This window comes from Pristiophorus japonicus, chromosome 16 (assembly GCF_044704955.1).
Source record: "Pristiophorus japonicus isolate sPriJap1 chromosome 16, sPriJap1.hap1, whole genome shotgun sequence".
Taxonomy (NCBI): Eukaryota; Metazoa; Chordata; class Chondrichthyes; family Pristiophoridae; genus Pristiophorus; species Pristiophorus japonicus.
In genome coordinates this window covers 70,870,225-70,889,972 of record NC_091992.1, presented here as the reverse complement: position 1 = coordinate 70,889,972, position 19,748 = coordinate 70,870,225, and the positions used below count along the sequence as shown (strand labels likewise).

General features: G+C 46.9%; 1 protein-coding gene and 1 non-coding gene across 5 annotated transcripts in view; one reads left to right on the top strand and one right to left on the bottom strand.

Moving 5' to 3' along the window:
• Nucleotides 1–5,541, top strand: part of tmem260 (transmembrane protein 260) — a 61,599-nt gene extending 56,058 nt beyond the window's left edge. For all 4 annotated transcript variants that reach the window (XM_070857415.1, XM_070857416.1, XM_070857418.1 and 1 more), the window contains 2 exons: nucleotides 3,928–4,018; nucleotides 4,173–5,541. In XM_070857415.1, the coding sequence (XP_070713516.1) occupies nucleotides 3,928–4,018; nucleotides 4,173–4,418 (337 nt within the window). In that variant the 3' untranslated portion in view covers nucleotides 4,419–5,541. The remainder of the gene's footprint in view (nucleotides 1–3,927; nucleotides 4,019–4,172) is intronic.
• Nucleotides 5,542–11,603: 6,062 nt separating this feature from the next.
• On the bottom strand, nucleotides 11,604–11,940 carry LOC139227352 (small Cajal body-specific RNA 2). Its single transcript, XR_011587435.1, has one exon. It is a non-coding gene; the product is annotated as a small Cajal body-specific RNA 2 (non-coding RNA).
• Nucleotides 11,941–19,748: the final 7,808 nt, after the last annotated feature.

Here is a 19,748-nt window from a genome sequence, read left to right as displayed (position 1 = left end):
TGCAATAAAAGCCAAGATACGATTGGCCTTCCTGATCACTTGCTGTACCTGCATACTATCCTTTAGTGCTTCATGCACAAGTACCCCCAGGTACCGCTGTACTGTGGCACTTTGCAATCTTTCTCCATTTAAATAATAACTTGCTCTTTGATTTTTTTCTGCCAAAGTGCACAACCTCACACTTTCCAACATTATACTGCATCTGCCAAATTTTTGCCCACCTACTTAGCCTGTCTGTGTCCTTTTGCAGATTTTTGGTGTCCTCCTCACACCTTGCTTTTCCTCCCATCTTTGTATTGTCAGCAAACTTGGCTACATTACATTCAGTCCCTTCTTCCAAGTCGTTAATGTAGATTATAAATAGTTGGGGTCGCATGGCTTCAGGTTAAGCATGGGCTAGGAAACCTCCTGCTGATTACCACCTAGTGCCCTCCCTCAGCTGATGAATCAGTGCTCCTCCATGTTGAACACCACTTGGAAGAAGCACTGTGGGTAGCAAGGGCACAGAATGTACTCTGGGTGGGGGACTTCAATGTCCATCACCAAGAGGGGCTCGATAGCACCACTACTGACCGAGCTGGCCGAGTCCTGAAGGACATAGCTGCCAGACTGGGCCTGCGGCAGGTGGTGAGAGAACCAACACGAGGGAAAAACCTACTTGACCTCGTCCTCACCAATCTACCTGTCACAGATGCACCTGTCGCAGACAGCATTGGTAGCAGTGACCACCGCACAGTCATTGTGGAGACGAAGTCCCATCTTCACACTGAGGACACCCTCCATCATGTTGTGTGGCACTACCACCGTGCTAATGGGATAGATTCAGAACTGATCTAGCAGCTCAAAACCGGGCATCCATGAGGCGCTGTGGGCCATCAGCTGCAGCAGAATTGTATTCCACCACAATCTGTAACCTCATGGCCCGGCATATCCCTCACTCTACCATTACCATCAAGCCAGGAGACCAACCCTGGTTCAATGAGGAGTGCAGAAGAGCATGCCAGGAGCAGCTCCAGGCATACCTGAAAATGAGGTGCCAACCTAGGGAAGCTTCAACACAGGACTACATGCATGCTAAGTAGGGGAAACAGCATGCTATAGACAGAGCTTAGCGATCCTACAATCAACTGATCAGATCAAAGCTCTGCAGTCCTGCCCCATCCAGTGTGAATGGTGGTGGACCATTAAACAAGTAATGGGATAAATATCACCATCCTCAATGATGGCAGAACCCAGCATGTGAGTGCAAAAGACAAGGCTGAAACGTTTGCAACCATCTTCAGCCAGTGCCGATTGGATGATCCATATCGGCCTCCTCCTGAGGTCCCCACCATCACAGTGCCAGTATTCAGACAATTCGATTCACTCCACGTGATATCAAGAAACAGCTGAGCGCACTGGATACAGCAAAGGCTATGGGCCCTGCAACATCCCGTCTGTACAATTGAAGACGTGCTCCAGAATTAGCCGTGTCTCTAACCAAGCTGTTCCAGTACAGCTACAATACTGGCATCTACCCGACAATGTGGAAAACTGCCCAGGTATGTCCTGCCCACAAAATGCAGGACAAATCCAATCCGGCCAATTAGTCTGCTCTCAATCATCAGCAAAGTGATGGAAGGTGTCATCGATAGTGCTATCAAGCGGCACTTACCAATAACCTGCTCACCAATGCTCAGTTTGGATTCTGCCAGGACCACGTGGCTCCAGACCTCATCACAGCCTTGGTCCAAACATGGACAAAAGAGTTGAATTCCAGAGATGAGATGAGTGTGACTGTCCTTTGACATTAAGGCAGCATTTGACCAAGTGTGGCATCAAGGAGCCCAAGCAAAATTGAAGTCAATGGGAATCAGAGGGAAAAGTCACCCCGGTGGCTGGAGTCATAACTAGCACAAAGGAAGACGGTTGTGGTTGTTGGAGGTCAATCATCCCAGCCCCAGGAGTTCCTCAGGGCAGTGTTCGAAGCCCAACCATCTTCAGCTGCTTCATCAATGACCTTTCCTCCATCATAAGATCAGAAGTGGGGATGTTCATTGCAGTGTTCAATTCCATTCGCAACTCCTCAGAAAATTAAACAGTCTGTGCCGCAATACCTGGACGACGTTCAAGCTTGGCTGATAAGTGGCAAGTAACATTCGCTTCACACAAGTGCCTCTCACCATCAACATCCTGAGGGTCATCATTGACCAGAAACTTAACTGGACCAGCCACATAAATACTGTGGATACAAGAGCAGGTCAGAGGCTGGGTATTCTGTGGTGAGTGTCTCACCTCCTGACTCCCCAAAGCCTTTCCACCATCTACAAGGCACAAGTCAGGAGTGTGATGGAACGCTCTCCACTTGCCTCGATGAGTGCAGTTCCAACAACACTTAAGAAGCTCGACACCATCCAGGACAAAGCAGCCCACTTGATTGGCACCCCAGCCACCACCTTCAACATTCACTCCCTCCACCGGCGCACCGTGGCTGCAGTGTGTACCATCTACAAGATCCACTGCAGCAATTCGCCAAGGCTTCTTCGGCAGCACCTCCCAAACCCATAACCTCTACCACCTAGAAGGACAAGGGCAGCAGGAGCATGGAAACACCATCACCTCCACGTTTCCCTCCAAGTTACACACTATCCTGACTTGGAAATATCTTGTTGTTGCTTCATCGTCGCTGTGTCAAAATCCTGGAACTCCCTCCCTTACAGCACTGTGGGAGCACCTTCACCACACGGACTGCAGCGGTTTAAGAAGGTGGCTCACCATCACCTTCTCAAGGGGCAATAAATGCTGGCCTTGTCACCGATGCCCACATCCTGGAACAATTTATTTTTAAATAAGCTGGCCAGCAAATTTAAAGATCATCAGATAAAAGTTACCCTCGTCAGCATGGATACAGAATTGGCTAAGTGACATGAACCAGAGAGTAGTGGTGAACGGTTGTTTTTTGGACTAGAGGAAGGTATACATTGGTGTTCCCAGGGATCAGTACTAAGACCACTGCTTTTCTTGATATATATTAATGACTTGGGACATGGGTGTACAGGGCACAATTTCAAAATTTGCAGCTGACACAAAACTTTAGTGAACAGTGGGGAGGATAGTGATAGACTTCAAGAAGACAGGCTGGTGAAATGGGCGGACACGTGGCAGATGAAATTTAACGCAGAAAAGTGCAAATTGATACATTTTGGTAGGAAGAATGAGAGGCAATATAAACTAACGGGTACAATCCTAAAGGGGGTGCATGAACAGAGAGACCTGGGGGTATATCAGCAAATCATTGAAGATGCCAGGGCAGGTTGAGAAAGTGGTTAAAAAAGAATACGGGATCCTGGGCTTCATAGATTTGTAGAGGCATAAAGAACAAAAGCAAGGAAGTTATGATGAACCCAACTGGAGTATTGTATCCAATTCTGGGCACCGCACTTTAAGAAGGATGTGAAGGACTTAGAGAGGGTGCAGGAAAGATTTACGAGAATGGTTCCAGGGATGAGGGACTTCAGTTACGTGGATAGACTGGAGAAGCTGGGTTTGTTCTCCTTGAAGCAGAGAAGGGAGGACACAGATTTAAGGCGATTGGCAGAAGAACCAAAGGCGACATGAGGAAAAACTTTTTTTATGCAGCGAGTGGTTAGGATCTGGAATGCGCTGCCTGAGGGTGGGGGAGGCAGATCAATCGTGGCTTTCAAAAGGGAATTGGACAAATATCTGAAGGAAATTGATTTTCAGGGCTACGGGGGAAAGGGAGTGGGACCAGCAGAAGTGCTCTTGCAGTCAGCTGGCATGGGCCAAATGGCCTCCTTCTGTACTTGTAACCATTCTATCATTCAGTCGATGCTTGTTCAATTAATTTCTTAAACGATTTATCAGCTTGTGTTTACTGCAAGTCTCCTTTTGGTTGGGGTTTGTCTGATTCACTTTGGGGTTTTGCAGGATGAAGACGCCTTTCTTCTTATTTGAGTTGGCGGAGAGACCAGCCCAAGCGGAGTCAATAAAGGTGCAGCTCTATACATCCGTCTACCAGGTGAGAGCTCGGTGTTCTTGCCAGTCACCCAATTGCAACTGCCCAAGATTGGTGTTTGTTTAACCTGTCATGTGTCATTACCCATCCGACTAATGCTTATGATTCAGATTGTTGTGTTTAGTCTAATCCTAATCTTTATCCTTTGCTTTCTCAGTTATATCAGGAGCTGGTCACCACAAAGAAGCATCCGGTTAATTGGCACAAAAACTATGCCATAGTGTGTGAGAGGATGCTGCGACTCCAGGCTTCCACTGGGGTTGACCCAGAACTACTCCTGTCAGAAACCATCAAACATTTCTCGCTCTACGTGACCAAAGCACCAGATGATCCTCAGAGAAGCGCCATTATCCAGATCATCAGACACCTGAAGGGGGAGCGAGAGAGAGTGAGAGCCAAGTAGAGGATGAAGAAAGCATTCAGACATCGCACTAATGGGACAGTGCTGCTGAAGGTGACAAGAGATTTCATTCCTGAAGCAACCGGATCAGAATTTAGTGACTAACCACATGATCTGGTCAGCTGACTCGCTTGGTTAATGCGTTAGTGCTGTATGTGGCTGAATGGCTTGTATGTTGAGTAGAGTGGATGACCCCTTGTTCACGAATGGTTTGATATCCCGGGTCTCAGTGAGATGGTAAAACGCACCAATCTTTTGTACTTTAGTTGGTGTCTGACTGACCCAGATGTGTTTGTTGAAACAAACTACACTGTTCTGAGCTCGTAGTGTATGGGCCACTCTGGGATGGAGGGTATTCTGGAGGATGAAGATATTAAATATTTTGCATCAGTTTTTACAAATTATGATGGAAATGTAAGTTCACTAGAGGATATGGATCAATGGTTAGAGGTAACTAGAAAATGATTTGTTTCTGAAATGTTATCTGAACTTGGGATGGATGAGTCACTGGGCCCTGATGGATGCACTCAGGGCTGTTGAAGGAAGTCCAAGAGAAGGGAGCAGAGACTGGCTGCAATTTTTCAGTCTTCAAATATGCAAATTGTGTCCTGGGACTGGCTAAAGTAGCCCCTCTGTTCAAGGCCAAAACCAGGGAATTTGCGATCAGTTAGCCTAATGCCAATTGTAGGCAAACTTTGAATCCGTAATTCAAGATATAACTACTAAACATTTACAAATGTATGGATTAATCAAGGATAGTCAGCATGGATTTGTTAAAGGCAGGTCATATTGACAAATGTAATGTTTTTTTAAAGTCATTGACTGGATGGATGAGTCAGCATTGTATAACTTGTTTCTATAGTGCCTTTCACCATCTCAGGACGTCCCAAAGCATTTCAGACAATGAAGTACTTTGGAAATGTAGTTCCTGTTGTAGCAGCAAGATCCCACAATCAGCAATTGGTTTTAAAATTGTTGTTTGAGGAATACTGGGAAGAGCTGCCCTACTCTTTGAAACATTGCCATGGGATCTTTTACATTACATGCTGTGTTTAATGTCTCATCTGAAAGATGGCACCTCTTCTTCGATTCTTTGTACTGAATTAAAGTGTCAACCTGCATTATATGCTCAAGTTTCAAGAGTGGGCCTGATCCCATGACCATCTAATTCATAGGTGAGAGTGCTGCTGAGCCAAGCTGACGTCTGAAAGATGGCTTTAGAAAATTCAGGCGTATGGCACAAGAGGAAACGTGGTGGTGTAGTCATAATTTGTACCATAGGTAATATGAGCTGGGGTAAATGGACGTTGGACTGAAAGAAAGATTTAAAGCTAATGGAATGCTGGCCTTTATATCTCGAGGACTAGAATACATGGGGGTAGAAGTTTATGCTGCAGCTGTACAAAGCCCCTGCTTAGACCACACCTTAGGGAGGGTATATTGGCCTTGGAGGGAGCAGTGTATGTTTTACCAGAATGATACCCGCACTTCAAGGGTTAAGTTACGAGGAGAGATTACACAAATTAGGGTTGTGTTCTCTAGAATATAGGTTAAGGGATGAACTAATCGAAGTTTAAGATATTAAGGGGAACAGATCTCTATCTACCCTATTTCCACGGGTTGTGGATTCTAAGAGTAGGGGGGGTGCAATCTAAAAAATTTTAGAGCCAGACCTTTCAGGAGTGAAATTTGGAAACACGTACGCACAAAAGGATGGTAGAAGTTTGGAACTCTCTTCTAGCATCAAACAAATTGCTGTTTGCAGATCAATTGTGAATTTTAAATTTGAAATTGATCGCTTTTTGTCAACCAAAGGTATAATTAGATATGGGCCACAGTGGGTTGTAAGGAGTTAGTTCACAGATCAACCGTGATATTGAATGGAGGAACAGGCTCGAGGGGCTCCTATGGTGTATCACGGGTTTAGCGCTGTTAGTTATTTTTGTTCTCCTCCACTTGGGTAGAATTACATAGTCTACAGCACAAACAGACCAATTGGCCTAGCTGGTCTATGCTCCACTCTAGCCACTTCCCAGCATCTCTTTCTATTCCTTTCTCCTTCACATTTCTCTAGCTTTCCCTTAAAAGCATCTATGCTAGTCACCTCAACTACTGTTTATGATAGTGAGTTCCACCTGCTAACCACTCTTGGTAAAAAAGTTTCTCCTGCTTTCCTATTAGATTTTAGAGACTGATTTATACAGGTTGAACTCCCTTATCCGAAACCACCCTCATCCAGATCCATTCCCGGCCACTGGGTGGCGCATGCACAGAACTCTGCCATGAACAAATTGAAGCCCTTCTTTACTGCTGGCCTGACCCTGCGATCTACCCCCCCCCCCCCCCCCCCCCCCCAACAATGATCTCTCTGCCGCACTCCCAGCCCCGACATCCCCTTGCTCAGCACCTGTACCATCCAATTTAACATGACCACCGCTTGTCCAAAAAAATCCTTTATCCAGACCAGGCCGGGTCCTGAGGGCTCCGGGTAAGGGAGGTTCAGCCTGTATTGATGGCCCCAATTCTGATCTTCCCAAGTGGAAACATCTAAGTTATACCCTATCAAACCCATTCATAATCTTATAACCAGAGAAATCTCCATTATCGGCCACTGGGAAAGTCGTCATCAGAGTGTTCCTCAACCATCCTGTCCCTGTGGCCGAGGAGCTCCTCCCAGAATCAGTGCGGATTTCGTCCCCTACGGGGCACAACAGACACGATTTTTGCAAAGCACCAGCCCTTATACATGGCCGACTTTGACCTTACAAAGGCCTTTGACACTGTCAACGGCGAGGGTCTATGGGGCTGCCTCCTCCATTTCAGATGCCCCCAAATGTTTGTCCCCATCCTCCGCCTGCTCCACAACGGCATGTAGGCCGTGATCCTTACCAACGGGTCCATTACAGACCCAATCCATGTCTGGATCGGAGTCAAACAATGCTGCGCCGTCACCCCAACCCTATTCTCAATCCTCCTCGCTGCCATGCTCCACCTCACTCAACAAGCTCCCCACTGGAGTAGAACTACATAACCAGTGGGAACCTGTTCAACCTTCATTATCTCAAGGTCAGGTCCAAGACCACTCCAACCTCGAGCAACAGTACGCGGACGACGCCTGCGTCTGTGCCCATAGAGGCTGAACTCCAGGACATAGTCAACGTATTTATTGAGGTGTACGATAGCATCGGCCTTATGCTAAACATACGGAAGACAAAGGTCCTCCACCATCTCGCCGCACAGCACAGCACCCCAGTCATCAAGATCCACGGCGCGGCCCTGCCTGGCCAACGTGGACCATTTCCTATACCTCGGGAGCCTCTTAACAAGAGCAAACATTGACGACAAGATTCAACACCACCTCCAGTGCAGCCTTCGGTCGCCTGAGGAAAAGTGTGTTTGAAGACCAGGCCCTTAAATCTGCCACCAAGCTCATGGTCTACAGGGCTGTAGTAATACCGGCTCAGAGACATGGACCATGTACAGTAGACACCTCAAGTCGCTGGAAAAATACCACCAACGATGTCTCCGCAAGATCCTACAAATCCCCTGGGAGGACAGATGCACCAACGTTAGCCTCCTTGACCAGGCCAACATTCCCAGCATTGAAGCACTGACCACATTTGATCAGCTGCCCTGGGCAGGCCACATTGTTCGCATGCCAGACAAGCCGCGCTCTACTTGGAACTCGTCCACGGCAAACGAGCCAAAGGTTGGCAGAGGAAGCGTTACAAGGACACCCTCAAAGCCTCCCTGATAAAGTACAACATCCCCACTGACACCTGGGAATCCCTGGCCAAAGACCGCCCTAATCAGAGGAAGTGCATCCGGGAGGGTGCTGAGCACCTCGAGTCTCGTCGCCGAGAACATGCAAAAATCAAGGGCAGGCAGTGGAAGGAGCGTGCAGCAAACCTGTCCCACCCTCCCTTTCCCTCAACCACTATCTTGTCCCACCTGTGACGGGGGCTGTGGTTCTCGTATTGGACTGTTCAGCCACCTAAAGGACTAGTTTTTGAGTGAAAGCAAGTCTTCCTCGATTCCAAGGGACTGCCTATGATGATGATGAATCTTAAAGATCTGAGATCTACTCAGCATATACACGACTATTGCAATAATCTGCAAACTTTAGCAAGTTAACATTTTAATACAACTGAAATTCTAGATATTTCCTTAATTTGATATTAAATTTTACATGAAATCGATTCTACTTATACTGGCATTAAATCTATATTTTGAGAATATCAGATATGGATATTACTTTTGGGCACCAACTGTAGGCATCAAACACTCCCAGGGCAGGTACAGCACAGGGTTAGATACAGAGTAAAGCTCCCTCTACACTGTACCATCAAACAATCCCAGGGCAGCTACAGCACGGGGTTAGATACAGAGTAAAGCTCCCTCTACACTGTCCCATCAAACAATCCCAGGGCAGGTACAGCATGGGGTTAGATACAGAATAAAGCTCCGTCTACACTATCCTATAAAACACTCCTGGGGCAGGTACAGCATGGGTTAGATACAGAGTAAAGCTCCGTCGACACTGTCCCACTCCTAATTCTTGTGTAGAAGGCTGTGGATCCTGGGGGCGGTGGGGGTCAGTTGGAATTTTGATGAAAGATCAATTTTTGTTGGATCATAGAGAATGTGGAGCAGTTTTGAGGGGCCAAATGGCCTACACTTGCTCCTAATATTCCTATGTCCCCAAGTGAATGCTTGTTCAGCACTAAACTAACTAACCTGAGCCAATTACACAAGTACCCTGGGCTGGTCCTCATTCTGCTCAGTCTCTAGTGACCCCTGCAGGAAAGTGGGTGTGTGCAAAGTAGTTGCAGTCAGGATCAAGCTGGACCATGTTGTCCTCCATGGTCAAATAGCCACTAATAGAATCTGGACTCAACAGAGTTCAACAATTTCAGACCATAACCTGTCCATATTTTGTTCACTTTTTAAAAAAAAAAATCCTTTATTTTTTTGTTTCCCATGGCAGCTGGTAATTATCCCACTGTTCACACCCTATCTGGACTCATCTTTTGTTTCCCAACATGTGTCATTACCATCTCAATGTGGTCCATCATCCCTTTTGTGTCTCATAGAAGTTTACAGCACGGAAGGAGGCCATTCGGCCTATCGTGTCCGCGCTGGCCAACCAAGAGCTATCCAGTCTAATCCCACTTTCCAGCTCTAGGTCCATAGCCCTGCAGGTTACGGCACTTCAGGTGCACATCCAAGTACTTTTTAAATGTGGTGAGAGTTTCTGCCTCTACCACCCTTTCAGGCAGTGAGTTCCAGACCCACCCCCACCCTCTGGGTCAAGAAATTTCCTCAAAACCTTCTACCAATTACTTTAAATGCCCCCTGGTTGTTGACCCCTCGAAGGGAAATTGGCCCTTTCTATCCACTATATCTAGGCCCCTCGTAATCAGGTCTCCCCTCAGCCTCTGTTCCACGGAAAACAGACCCAGCCTATCCAATCTGTCCTCATAGCTAAGATTCTCCACTCCCGGCAACATCCTCCTAAATCTCCTCGGTACCCTCTCCAGTGCAATCACATCCTTCCTGTAATGTGGTGACCAGAACTGCACGCAGTACTCCAGCTGTGGCCTAACCAGTGTTTTATACGGTTCAAGCATAACCTCCCTGCTCTTGTATTCTAGGCCTTGGCTAATAAAGGCAAGCATTCTATATGCCTTCTTAACCACCTTATCTACCTGGCCTGCTACCTTCAAGGATCTGTGGACATGCACTCCAAGGTCCCTCTACACTTCAGTATCCTACCATTTAATGTGTATCCCCTTGCCTTGTTAGCCCTCCCCAAATGCATTACCTCACACTTCTACAGATTAAATTCCATTTGCCACTGTTCTGCCCACCTGACCAGTTGATTAATATATTCCTGCAGTCTACAACTTTCTTCTTCATTATCAACCTCACAGCCGATTTTTCTCCCCTGCCTTCCACCCTATCACAGTCCTTCCCTTTTGTTCTTTCCTCCCCTCCCCCTTTCAGTGCCCCTTACACTTAAGAACATTACATTTCAAACCTTTGCCAGTTCTGAAGAAGTCATTGACCTGAAACGTTAACTGTTTCCACAGATGCTGCCTGACCCGCTGAGATTTCCAGCGTTTTGCTTTTGTATTTAATCAATACATGGTTTAAAATGAGCGATCTAGATACAAGGGGCCAGGGTTATAAAAACAAACTTTGTTATAAAAACAAAACACTGCAGATGCTGGAATCTGAAATAAAACCAGAAAATGCTGGAAACTCAGCATCTGCAGAGAGAGAGAAACCCAGTTAACGTTTTAAGTCAATGACCCTTTATCAGAACTGTTTTCTTAATATTTTTGTATCCCTGGCTAGCCTCAGACTGGCTGTATTTGTGCCAACATAGAGCTTAAACTCCAGAGATAAAAATCAGACACTAAAAGCTGGACCTGTGAACTCATCATCATAGGCAGTCCCTTGAATCGAGGATGACTTGCTTCCATGCCAAAAAGTTCACAGGTATTCCAATGAAGGACCTAATATTCCAGAACCCAAACTAAATCTTAGTGGAAGATGCCTGTGTGTGGATTTATTAACACGTGGTAACCGTTGCACACCAGCCACCACGGGCTTGGGTCCAGTGGCAAGGGTTAACCAGGACGATTGGAAACCGGTGAACTGTATCAGAGCTGAACCAGAGTGATGTAATTGCCCAAAATAGATAGCGACTTAAGAGGCGAATGGAATCACACATTACTCATTAGCAGATTTATATCCCTTTTTTAAAAATTTAAAAATGTCAACTACCCAAGGACACGCCTGGATTCTCTACACATTGACAAACGCTGCTGGCAGTAACCAAAACCTTTGCACATACTGTAATTAGAGAAAATACATGGAAGACAATGGTGTATTTTTGTCACAAAATGTAATTTCGGAGACTTGCGCCGCGAATTGTTGAGCTGCAGCAGCGCAAGTGCGGCGGAAAGCCCCGGACTTGCGCTCTCAATCTAAAACCCGGCAAAGAGGCAGTGGCACAGCAGCCATGTTAACTGGCGGGCCCCGCCGGGAGAAGGAGAGCGCGGCGGGGGAGGAGCCCTGCACGGAGCGCCATGCTCACAGGGCCGGCCATGTGGCCCGGAGCCCGGGGGACCGGTGTGAGAGTGGGCCGCAGTATGGTGGGGCGGGCCGGGCCGGCTGGATGCGGATCAGAATCGCCTCGATACTCAGTGGCCGGGGATGCCCCGCGGCCTCGTCTATCTGATCAGTTCATCACCTCCGCTCAGCCCGGGCCTAACCTGCCGCCTCGCCCATCGCCAGCGGCTCGCGTGCGGACTCTCATCATTTCGGCCCGGGGCCCGGGCCCACCGCCCGGCCGATCAAATAAGATCAGAGTGTAGGGGAGCGGGGGGCTCTCAGTCACTCCGTCAGTCCCTCACACCTCTCTCTCTCGGACTCACACACACACACACTCTCTCTCTCTCTCTCTCTCTCTCTCTCGGACTCTCTCACACACACGGACTCTCTCACACACACACACTCTCTCTCTCGCTCGCTCTGCCGCCGCCGCCGCCGCCGCAGCTCTCTGGCTGAACACACACACACACACTCTCTCTCTCTCACTCTCACTCACACACACACACACTCTCTCTCTCTCTCTCTCTCTCTCTCTCTCGCTCGCTCGCTCTGCCGCCGCCGCTCTCTGGCTGAGCATGCGGCTCCGCGCTCTTTATAGCTTCCCACTGACGACGAGTTGAGAGTAGGGCAAGATCGACCAATCGCCCGGGTTACCGGACCTCCCACCAGCAGCGCGCCCCGCCGTGCCCCGAAGGACCATCTTGATGCAGATCTGCAGTGAAACCTTCCCTGGACTCGAAACATAGAAAATAGGTGCAGGAGTAGGCCATTCAGCCCTTCGAGCAATATGATCATGGCTGATCATTCACCTCAATACCCCTTTTCTGCTTTCTCTCCATACCCCTTGATCCCTTTAGCTGGAAGGGCCACATCTAACTCCCTCTTGAATATATCTAACGAACTGGCATCAATAACTCTCTGTGGTAGAGAATTCCACAGGTTAACAGCTCACTGAGTGAAGAAGTTTCTCCTCATCTCGGTCCTAAATGGCTTACCGCTTATCCTTAGACTGTGTTCCCTGGTTCTGGACTTCCCCAACATTGGGAACATTCTTCCTGCATCTAACCTGTCCAGTCCCGTCAGAATTTTATATGTTTCTGTGAGATCCCCTCTCATTCTTCTAAACTCCAGTGAATACAGGCCCAGTCGATCCAGTCTTTCCTCATATGTCAGTCCTGCCATTCCGGGAATCAGTCTGGTGAACCTTCGCTGCACTCCCTCAATAGCAAGAATGTCCTTCCTCAGATTAGGAGACCAAAACTGAACACAATATTCAAGGTGTGGTCTCACCAAGGCCCTGTACAACTGCAGTAAGACCTCCCTGCTCCTATACTCAAATCCCCTAGCTATGAAGGCCAACATTCCATTTGCCTTCCTCACCGCCTGCTGTACCTGCATGCCAACTTTCAATGACTGATGTACCATGACACCCAGGTCTCATTGCACCTCCTCTTTTCCTAATCTGCTGCCATTCAGATAATATTCTGCCTTCATGTTTTTGCCACCAAAGTGGATAACCTCACATTTATCCACATTGTACTGCATTTGCCATGCATTTGCCCACTCACCTAACCTGTCCCAAGTCACTCTGCAGCCTCTTAGCATCCTCCTCACAGCTGACACCGCCACCCAGCTTAGTGTCAACTGCAAACTTGGAGATATTACATTCAATTCCTTCAACTAAGTCATTGATGTATATTGTAAATAGCTGGGGTCCCAGCACTGAGCCCTGCGGCACCCCACTAGTCACTGCCTGCCATTCTGAAAAGGACCCGTTTATCCCGACTCTTTGCTTTCTGTCTGCCAACCAGTTCTCCATCCACATCAATACATTACCCTCAATACCAGGTGCTTTCGTTTTGCACATCAATCTCTTGTGTGGGACCTTGTCAAAAGCCTTTTGAAAATCCAAATACACCACATCCACTGCTTCTCTCTTATCCACTCTACCAGTTACACCCTCAAAAAATTCTAGAAGATTTGTCAAGCATGATTTCCCTTTCATAAATCCATGCTGACTTGGACCGATCCTGTCACTGATTTCCAAATGTGCTGCTATTTCATCTTTAATAATTGACTCTAACATTGACTCTTCTTCCTTTGTAATTTTAAACAAAACTGGTGGAGAGTAACTTAAGATGAGTATTTCTTTTTATTGAGAAACCTGGATACCAGCAAGTTAAAAGGATAAAGTGAAGCAGGAAACTGTGCTGAACATTAAGCTTGGGATTTAAATGGAGGGAGACAGCTCCAAGGTCCAGGGCAACAATAAGTCACAGTGGAGGGCGTCATTAGTCTTGATTCCAACTGACTGACAATGCAGGGAGAGTGTGTCAAATGGAGGAGTTGGGGTTCAGAGGGATATCATAGAAACATAGACATTTACAGCACAGGAGGCAGCCATTTTGACCCATCGTATCCGCAATGGCTGACAAAGAGCCGCACGGCCCTCGGTCAGCAGCCCTGAAGGTTACATATAAACCTATGAACAACGGCGGAAAGGTAAAGAGCACCCAGCCCAACCAGTCTGCACCACACAACTGCGACACCCCTTACACTGAAACATTCTACATTCCACCCCAACTGGAGCCATGTGATCTCCTGGGAGAGGCAAAAACCAGATAAAAACCCAGGCCAATTGGGGAAATAAATCTGAGAAAATTCCTCTCCGACCCATCCAGGTGATCGAAACTAGCCCAGGAGATCACCCTGGCTGTATTCGATTACCTGCAGTACTTACCATTATATCTGCGCCGGCCAACAAGAGGTTATCCAGTCTAATCCTAATTACCAGCTCTAGGTCCGTAGCCCTGAAGGTTACGGCGCACTTAAAGTGCCCATCCAAGCACCTTTTAAATGTGGTGAGGGTTTCTGCATCCACCACCCTACCAGGCAGTGAGCTCAAGACCCCCACAACCGTCTGCATGAAGAAGCCCCCCCTCAAATCCCCTCTGAACCTTCTACCAACCACTTTAAAACTATGCCCCCTCATAATTGACCCCTCCACCAATGGAAATAGGCCCTTGCTATCCACTATATCCAGGCCCCTCAAAATTTTGTACACGTCAATGAGGTCTCCTCTCAATCTCCTCTGTTCCAATGAGAACAAACCCAGCCTATCCAATCTGACCTCATAGTTAAGATTCTCCATTCCAGGTGGTATCCTAGTAAATCTCCTCTGCACACTCTCTGGTGCAATCATGTCCTTCCTATAATATGGTGACCAGAACTGCACGCAGTACTCCAGCTGTGGCCTAACCAGAGTAGTATACAATTTAAGCATAACCTCCTTGCTCTTGAATTCTATGCCTCGGCCAATAAAGGCAAGCATTCCTTATGCCTTCTTTACCACCTTAGCCGCTTGGTCTTCTACTTTCAGGGATCTGTGGACAAGCACTCCAAGATCCCTTTGTTCATCTACACTATTAAGTCACCTACGGCTTAATGTGTATACCCTTTCCTTATTAGCCCTCCCAAAGTGCATTACCTCACACTTCTCTGAATTAAATTCCATTTGCCACTGGTCTGTCCCTCTAACCAGTAGATTGATATCCTCCTGCAGCCCATGACTTTCCTCTTTATTATCAACCACACAGCCAATTTTAGTGACATCTGCAAACTTCTTAGTCATACTCTCTATATTCAAATCTAAATCATTGATGTATACCACAAAAAGCAAGGGATCCAGTACTGAGCCCTGCAGAACCCCACTGGAAACAGCCTTCCAGTCACAAAAACATCCATCAACCATCACCCTTTGCTTTCTACCTCTAAGAACATTTTGGATCCAACTAGCCACTTTGCCCTGGATCCCATGGGTTTTACCTTCATGACCAGTCTGCCATGTGGGACCTTATCAAAAGCTTTGCTAAAACCCATATACACTACATCGTATGCACTACCCTCATCGACCCTCTTGGTTATCTCCTCAAAACATTCAATCAGGTTAGTCAAACCCGATCTTCCCTTAACAAATCCGTGCTGACTGTCTCTAATTAATCCTTGCCTTTCCAAATGCAGATTTATCCTGTTTTTCCAATAATTTTCCCACCAGATGACAGGCCTGTAATTACTCGGCCTATCCCTTTCTCCCTTCTTAAACAAAGGTACTACATTAGCAGTCCTCCAGTCCTCCGGCACCATGCCCAAATCCAAAGAGGACTGGAAAATGATGGTCAAGGCCTGTGCTATTCCCTCTTTTACTTCGCTCAACAGCCTGGGATGCATTTCATCCGGGCCTGGGGACTTATCTACTTTCAAAGCTGCTAAACCCCTTAATACCTCCTCTCTCACGATGTTTATTTCATCCACAATTTCACACTCCTCCTCGATAGCAGTATCTGCATTGCCCCTTTCCTTTGTGAAAACAGACACAAAGTATTCATTAAGAACCATACCAACATCTTCTGCCTCTACACAAAGATTACCCTCATGGTCTCTACTAGGCCCTACCCTTTCTTTAGTTACTCTCTTGCTCTTAATATATTTATAGAACATCTTTGGGCTTTCTTTAATTTTAGTCGGCAAGAATTGTTCATGTTCTCTCTTAGCATTCCTAATATCCTTTTTAATTTTACCTCTGAACTTTCTATATTCCTCCAAAGATTCTACAGTATTTAGCCGTTGGTATATAGCATAAGCTTCCCTTTTTTTCTTTATCCTCCCCTGTAAGTCCCTAGACATCCAGGAGGCTCTAGAATTGTTCCTCCCACCCTTTTTCTTTAAGGGCACGTATTTGGCCTGAGCCTTCCGGATCTCCTCCTTGAATGCCTCCCACCGTTCCAACACTGATTTACCCACAAGTAACTGTTTCCAGTCCACCGATAAGACAGAACATAGGAGCAGGAGGCCATTCAACCCCTCGAGCCTGTTCCCCCATTCAATGAGATCATGGCCGATCTGTATCTTAACTCCGTTATCCAGCAATTGGCTCCATATTCTTTTATACCCTTGTCTAGCAAAAATCTATTGATCTCAGATTTAAATGGTTATCTACTGCGTTTTGTGGGAGAGAGTTCCACATTTCTACCTTTGTGTGAAGAGGTGTTTCCTAACTTCTCTCCTGAATGGCCTAGCTCGGATTTTAAGATTATGTCCCCTTGCCCTAAACTCTACCAGCAGGAAAAGGTTCTCTCTTATCAACTCACCAATTCTTTTCAAAATCCTAAAAATCTGAATCAAATCACCCCTTAACCTTCTATATTCTAAGGAATGTAAGCCTAGGTAAGTCTCTCCTCATAATTTATCACATGGAGCCCTGGTCATCATCATAGGCAGTCCCTTGAAATCGAGGAAGACTGGCTTCCACTCTAAAAGGGAGTCTTCAGGTGGTGGAACAGTCCAATACGGGAATTACAGTCTGTCACAGGGGGCACAGACAGTGGTTGAAGGAAAGGGTGGGTGGGGAGTCTGGTTTGCCGCACGCTCCTTTCACTGTCTGCATTTGATTTCTGCATGCTCTCGGCGATGAGAGTCGAGGTGCTCTAGCGCCCTCCCAAATGCACTTCCTCCACTTAGGGCGGTCTTTGGCCAGGGTCTCCCAGGTGCTGGTGGGGATGTTGCATTTTATCAAGGAGGCTTTGAGGGTGTCCTTGTAACATTTCCTCTGCCCATCTGGAGCTCGCTTGCCGTGTCGGAGTTCCGAGTAGAGCGCTTGCTTAGGGAGTCTCGTGTCGGGCATGCGGACGATGTGGCCCACCCAAAGGAGCTGATCGAGTGTGGTCAGTGCTTCGATGCTGGGGATGTTGGCCTGAGCGAGAACACTGATGTTGGTGTGTCTGTCCTCCCAATGGATTTGCAGGATCTTGCAGAGGCAGCTCTGATGGTACTTCTCCAGGGCTTTGAGATGTCTGCTGTATATAGTCCACATCTCTGAGCCATATAGGAGGGCGGGTATCACAATGCCATGTAGATCATAAGCTTGGTGCCAGATTTGAGGTGCTGGTCTTCGAACACTCTCTTCCTCAGGCGCACTGGAGGCAGTGTTGAACCTCATCATCAATGTCTGCCCTTGCTGATAGTAAGCTCCCGAGGTATGGAATATGGTCCACGTTGTCAGGGCCGCGCCGTGGATTTTGATGATCAGGGGCAGTGCTGTGTGGTGGGGTCAGTACCCGTTGTTGTTGGACCCCTGGTAACATTCCAGTGAATCTGCACTGCTCTCCTTCCGAGGCCAATATATCCTTTCTAAGTGCTCCAGGTGTGGTCCAACTAGAGCTTTGTATAGCTGTAGCAAAGCCCTGAATCTTTGCGTCTGGAGGTTGTGGGTTGAAGTCCTATCCCAGAGAGTTGAGCACATAATTCAGGCTGACACTCCAGTGTAGTACTGAGGGAGCACTGCAGTGTGGAGAGGCAGTACTGAGGGAGCACTGCAGTGTTGCAGGGGCAGTACTGAGGGAACACTGCAGTGTTGGAGGGGCAGTACTGAGGGAGCACTGCAGTGTGGAGGGGCAGTACTGAGGAAGCACTGCAGTGTTTGAGGGGCAGTACTGAGGGAACGCTACAGTGTTGGAGGGGCAGTACTGAGGGAGTGCTGCAGTGTTAGAGGGGCAGTACTGAGGGAGTGCTGCAGTGTTGGAGGGGCAGTACTGAGGGAGCGCTGCACTGTTGGAGGGGCAATACTGAGGAAGTGCTGCAGTGTTGGAGGGGCAGTACTGAGGGAGTGCTGCAGTGTTGGAGGGGCAGTACTGAGGGAGTGCTGCAGTGTTGGAGGGGCTATACTGAGGGAGTGCTGCAGTATTGGAGGTGCCGTCTTTCAGATGAGATGTTAACCCGAGGCCCCGTCTGCTCTCTAAGGCGTACGTAAAAGATCCCATGGTGCTATTTTGAAGAAGAGTTCTCCATGGTATTTTGGCCAATATTTATTATTCAACCTACACCTAGAAACAGATTATCTGGCACATTGCTGATTATGGGAGCTTGTTGTATGCAAATTGGCTGCTGCATTTCCCATATTATAACAGTGACTACACTTTAAAAAAATACCTAAAGGACTTTGGGATGTCCTGACGTTCTTGAAAGGCTCTATATAAATGCAAATCTTTCTTATTTTTCTTTTTTTAAAGCAAATCTTCCTCCCCTTTATATTCTGGCCCACTAATTATAAAGGCTAACATTACATTCGCCTTATAGATGATGTTTTGCACCTGACTACTACACTTTAGTGATCTGTGTACATGGAATTGCCAGTGTTTTTAGTGTCCCCCTCCCCTTTTATAGGGGGCACTTGAAGGAAAAAAATATGATTTTAGTGCCCCCAAAAAAACTTTTAAAAAACACACAAAAAAAGGGCCTTGGAAATGTTTGGTGCGCCCCCCAGATCTGGGAGACACAATTTTATGATTTAATGTTTTAATTTTCTAACAAAAAGAGTTCTGTGTACATGGAATTGCCGGTGTTTTTAGTGTCCCCCTCCCCTTTTATAGGGGGCACTTGAAGGAAAAAAAAAACAAAAAAACAAACAAAAAAAAAACACCAAAAAAAGGGCCTTGGAAATGTTTGGTGCGCCCCCCAGATCGGGGGGGGGGGGGGACACGATTTAATGATTTAATGTTTTAATTTTCTCCCAAAAAGAGTTCTGTGTACATGGAATTGCCGGTGTTTTTAGTGTCCCCCTCCCCTTTTATAGGGGGCACTTGGAGGAAAAAAAATAAGATTTTAGTGCCCAAAAAAAAACTTTAAAAAAAACAAAAGAACCCCCAAAACAACACAAAAAAAAGGGCCTTGGAAATGTTTGGTGCGCCCCCCAGATCGGGGGGACACGATTTAATGATTTAATGTTTTAATTTTCTCCCAAAACAGAGTTCTGTGTACATGGACCCCGACATCTCTCTGGACCTCAACTATCCCTAGCTTTTCACCATTTAAATAAAACTCGGCTCCATCCTTTCTTGGTCTAAATTGGATGACCTCACACTTATCTTCATTGAAACCCATCTGCCACACCCATTCATTGAATCTATCGATGTCTCTGTCATTTCATGCTCCCATCTACACTACGTATTATACCTCCAATCATTGTCAAACTTGGATATACGGCTCTGTATTGTGTTATCAAAGTCATTGAGAAATACAGTGAATAGTTGAGATCCCAGCACAGATCCTTGTGGGACACCACTAGTTACCTCTCTGCCTACTACTGCCTAACCAATCTCCTAACCAGGTCAATTTGCTTTCAATTCATTGAGCTTTACTTTTAGCTAACAGTCTCTT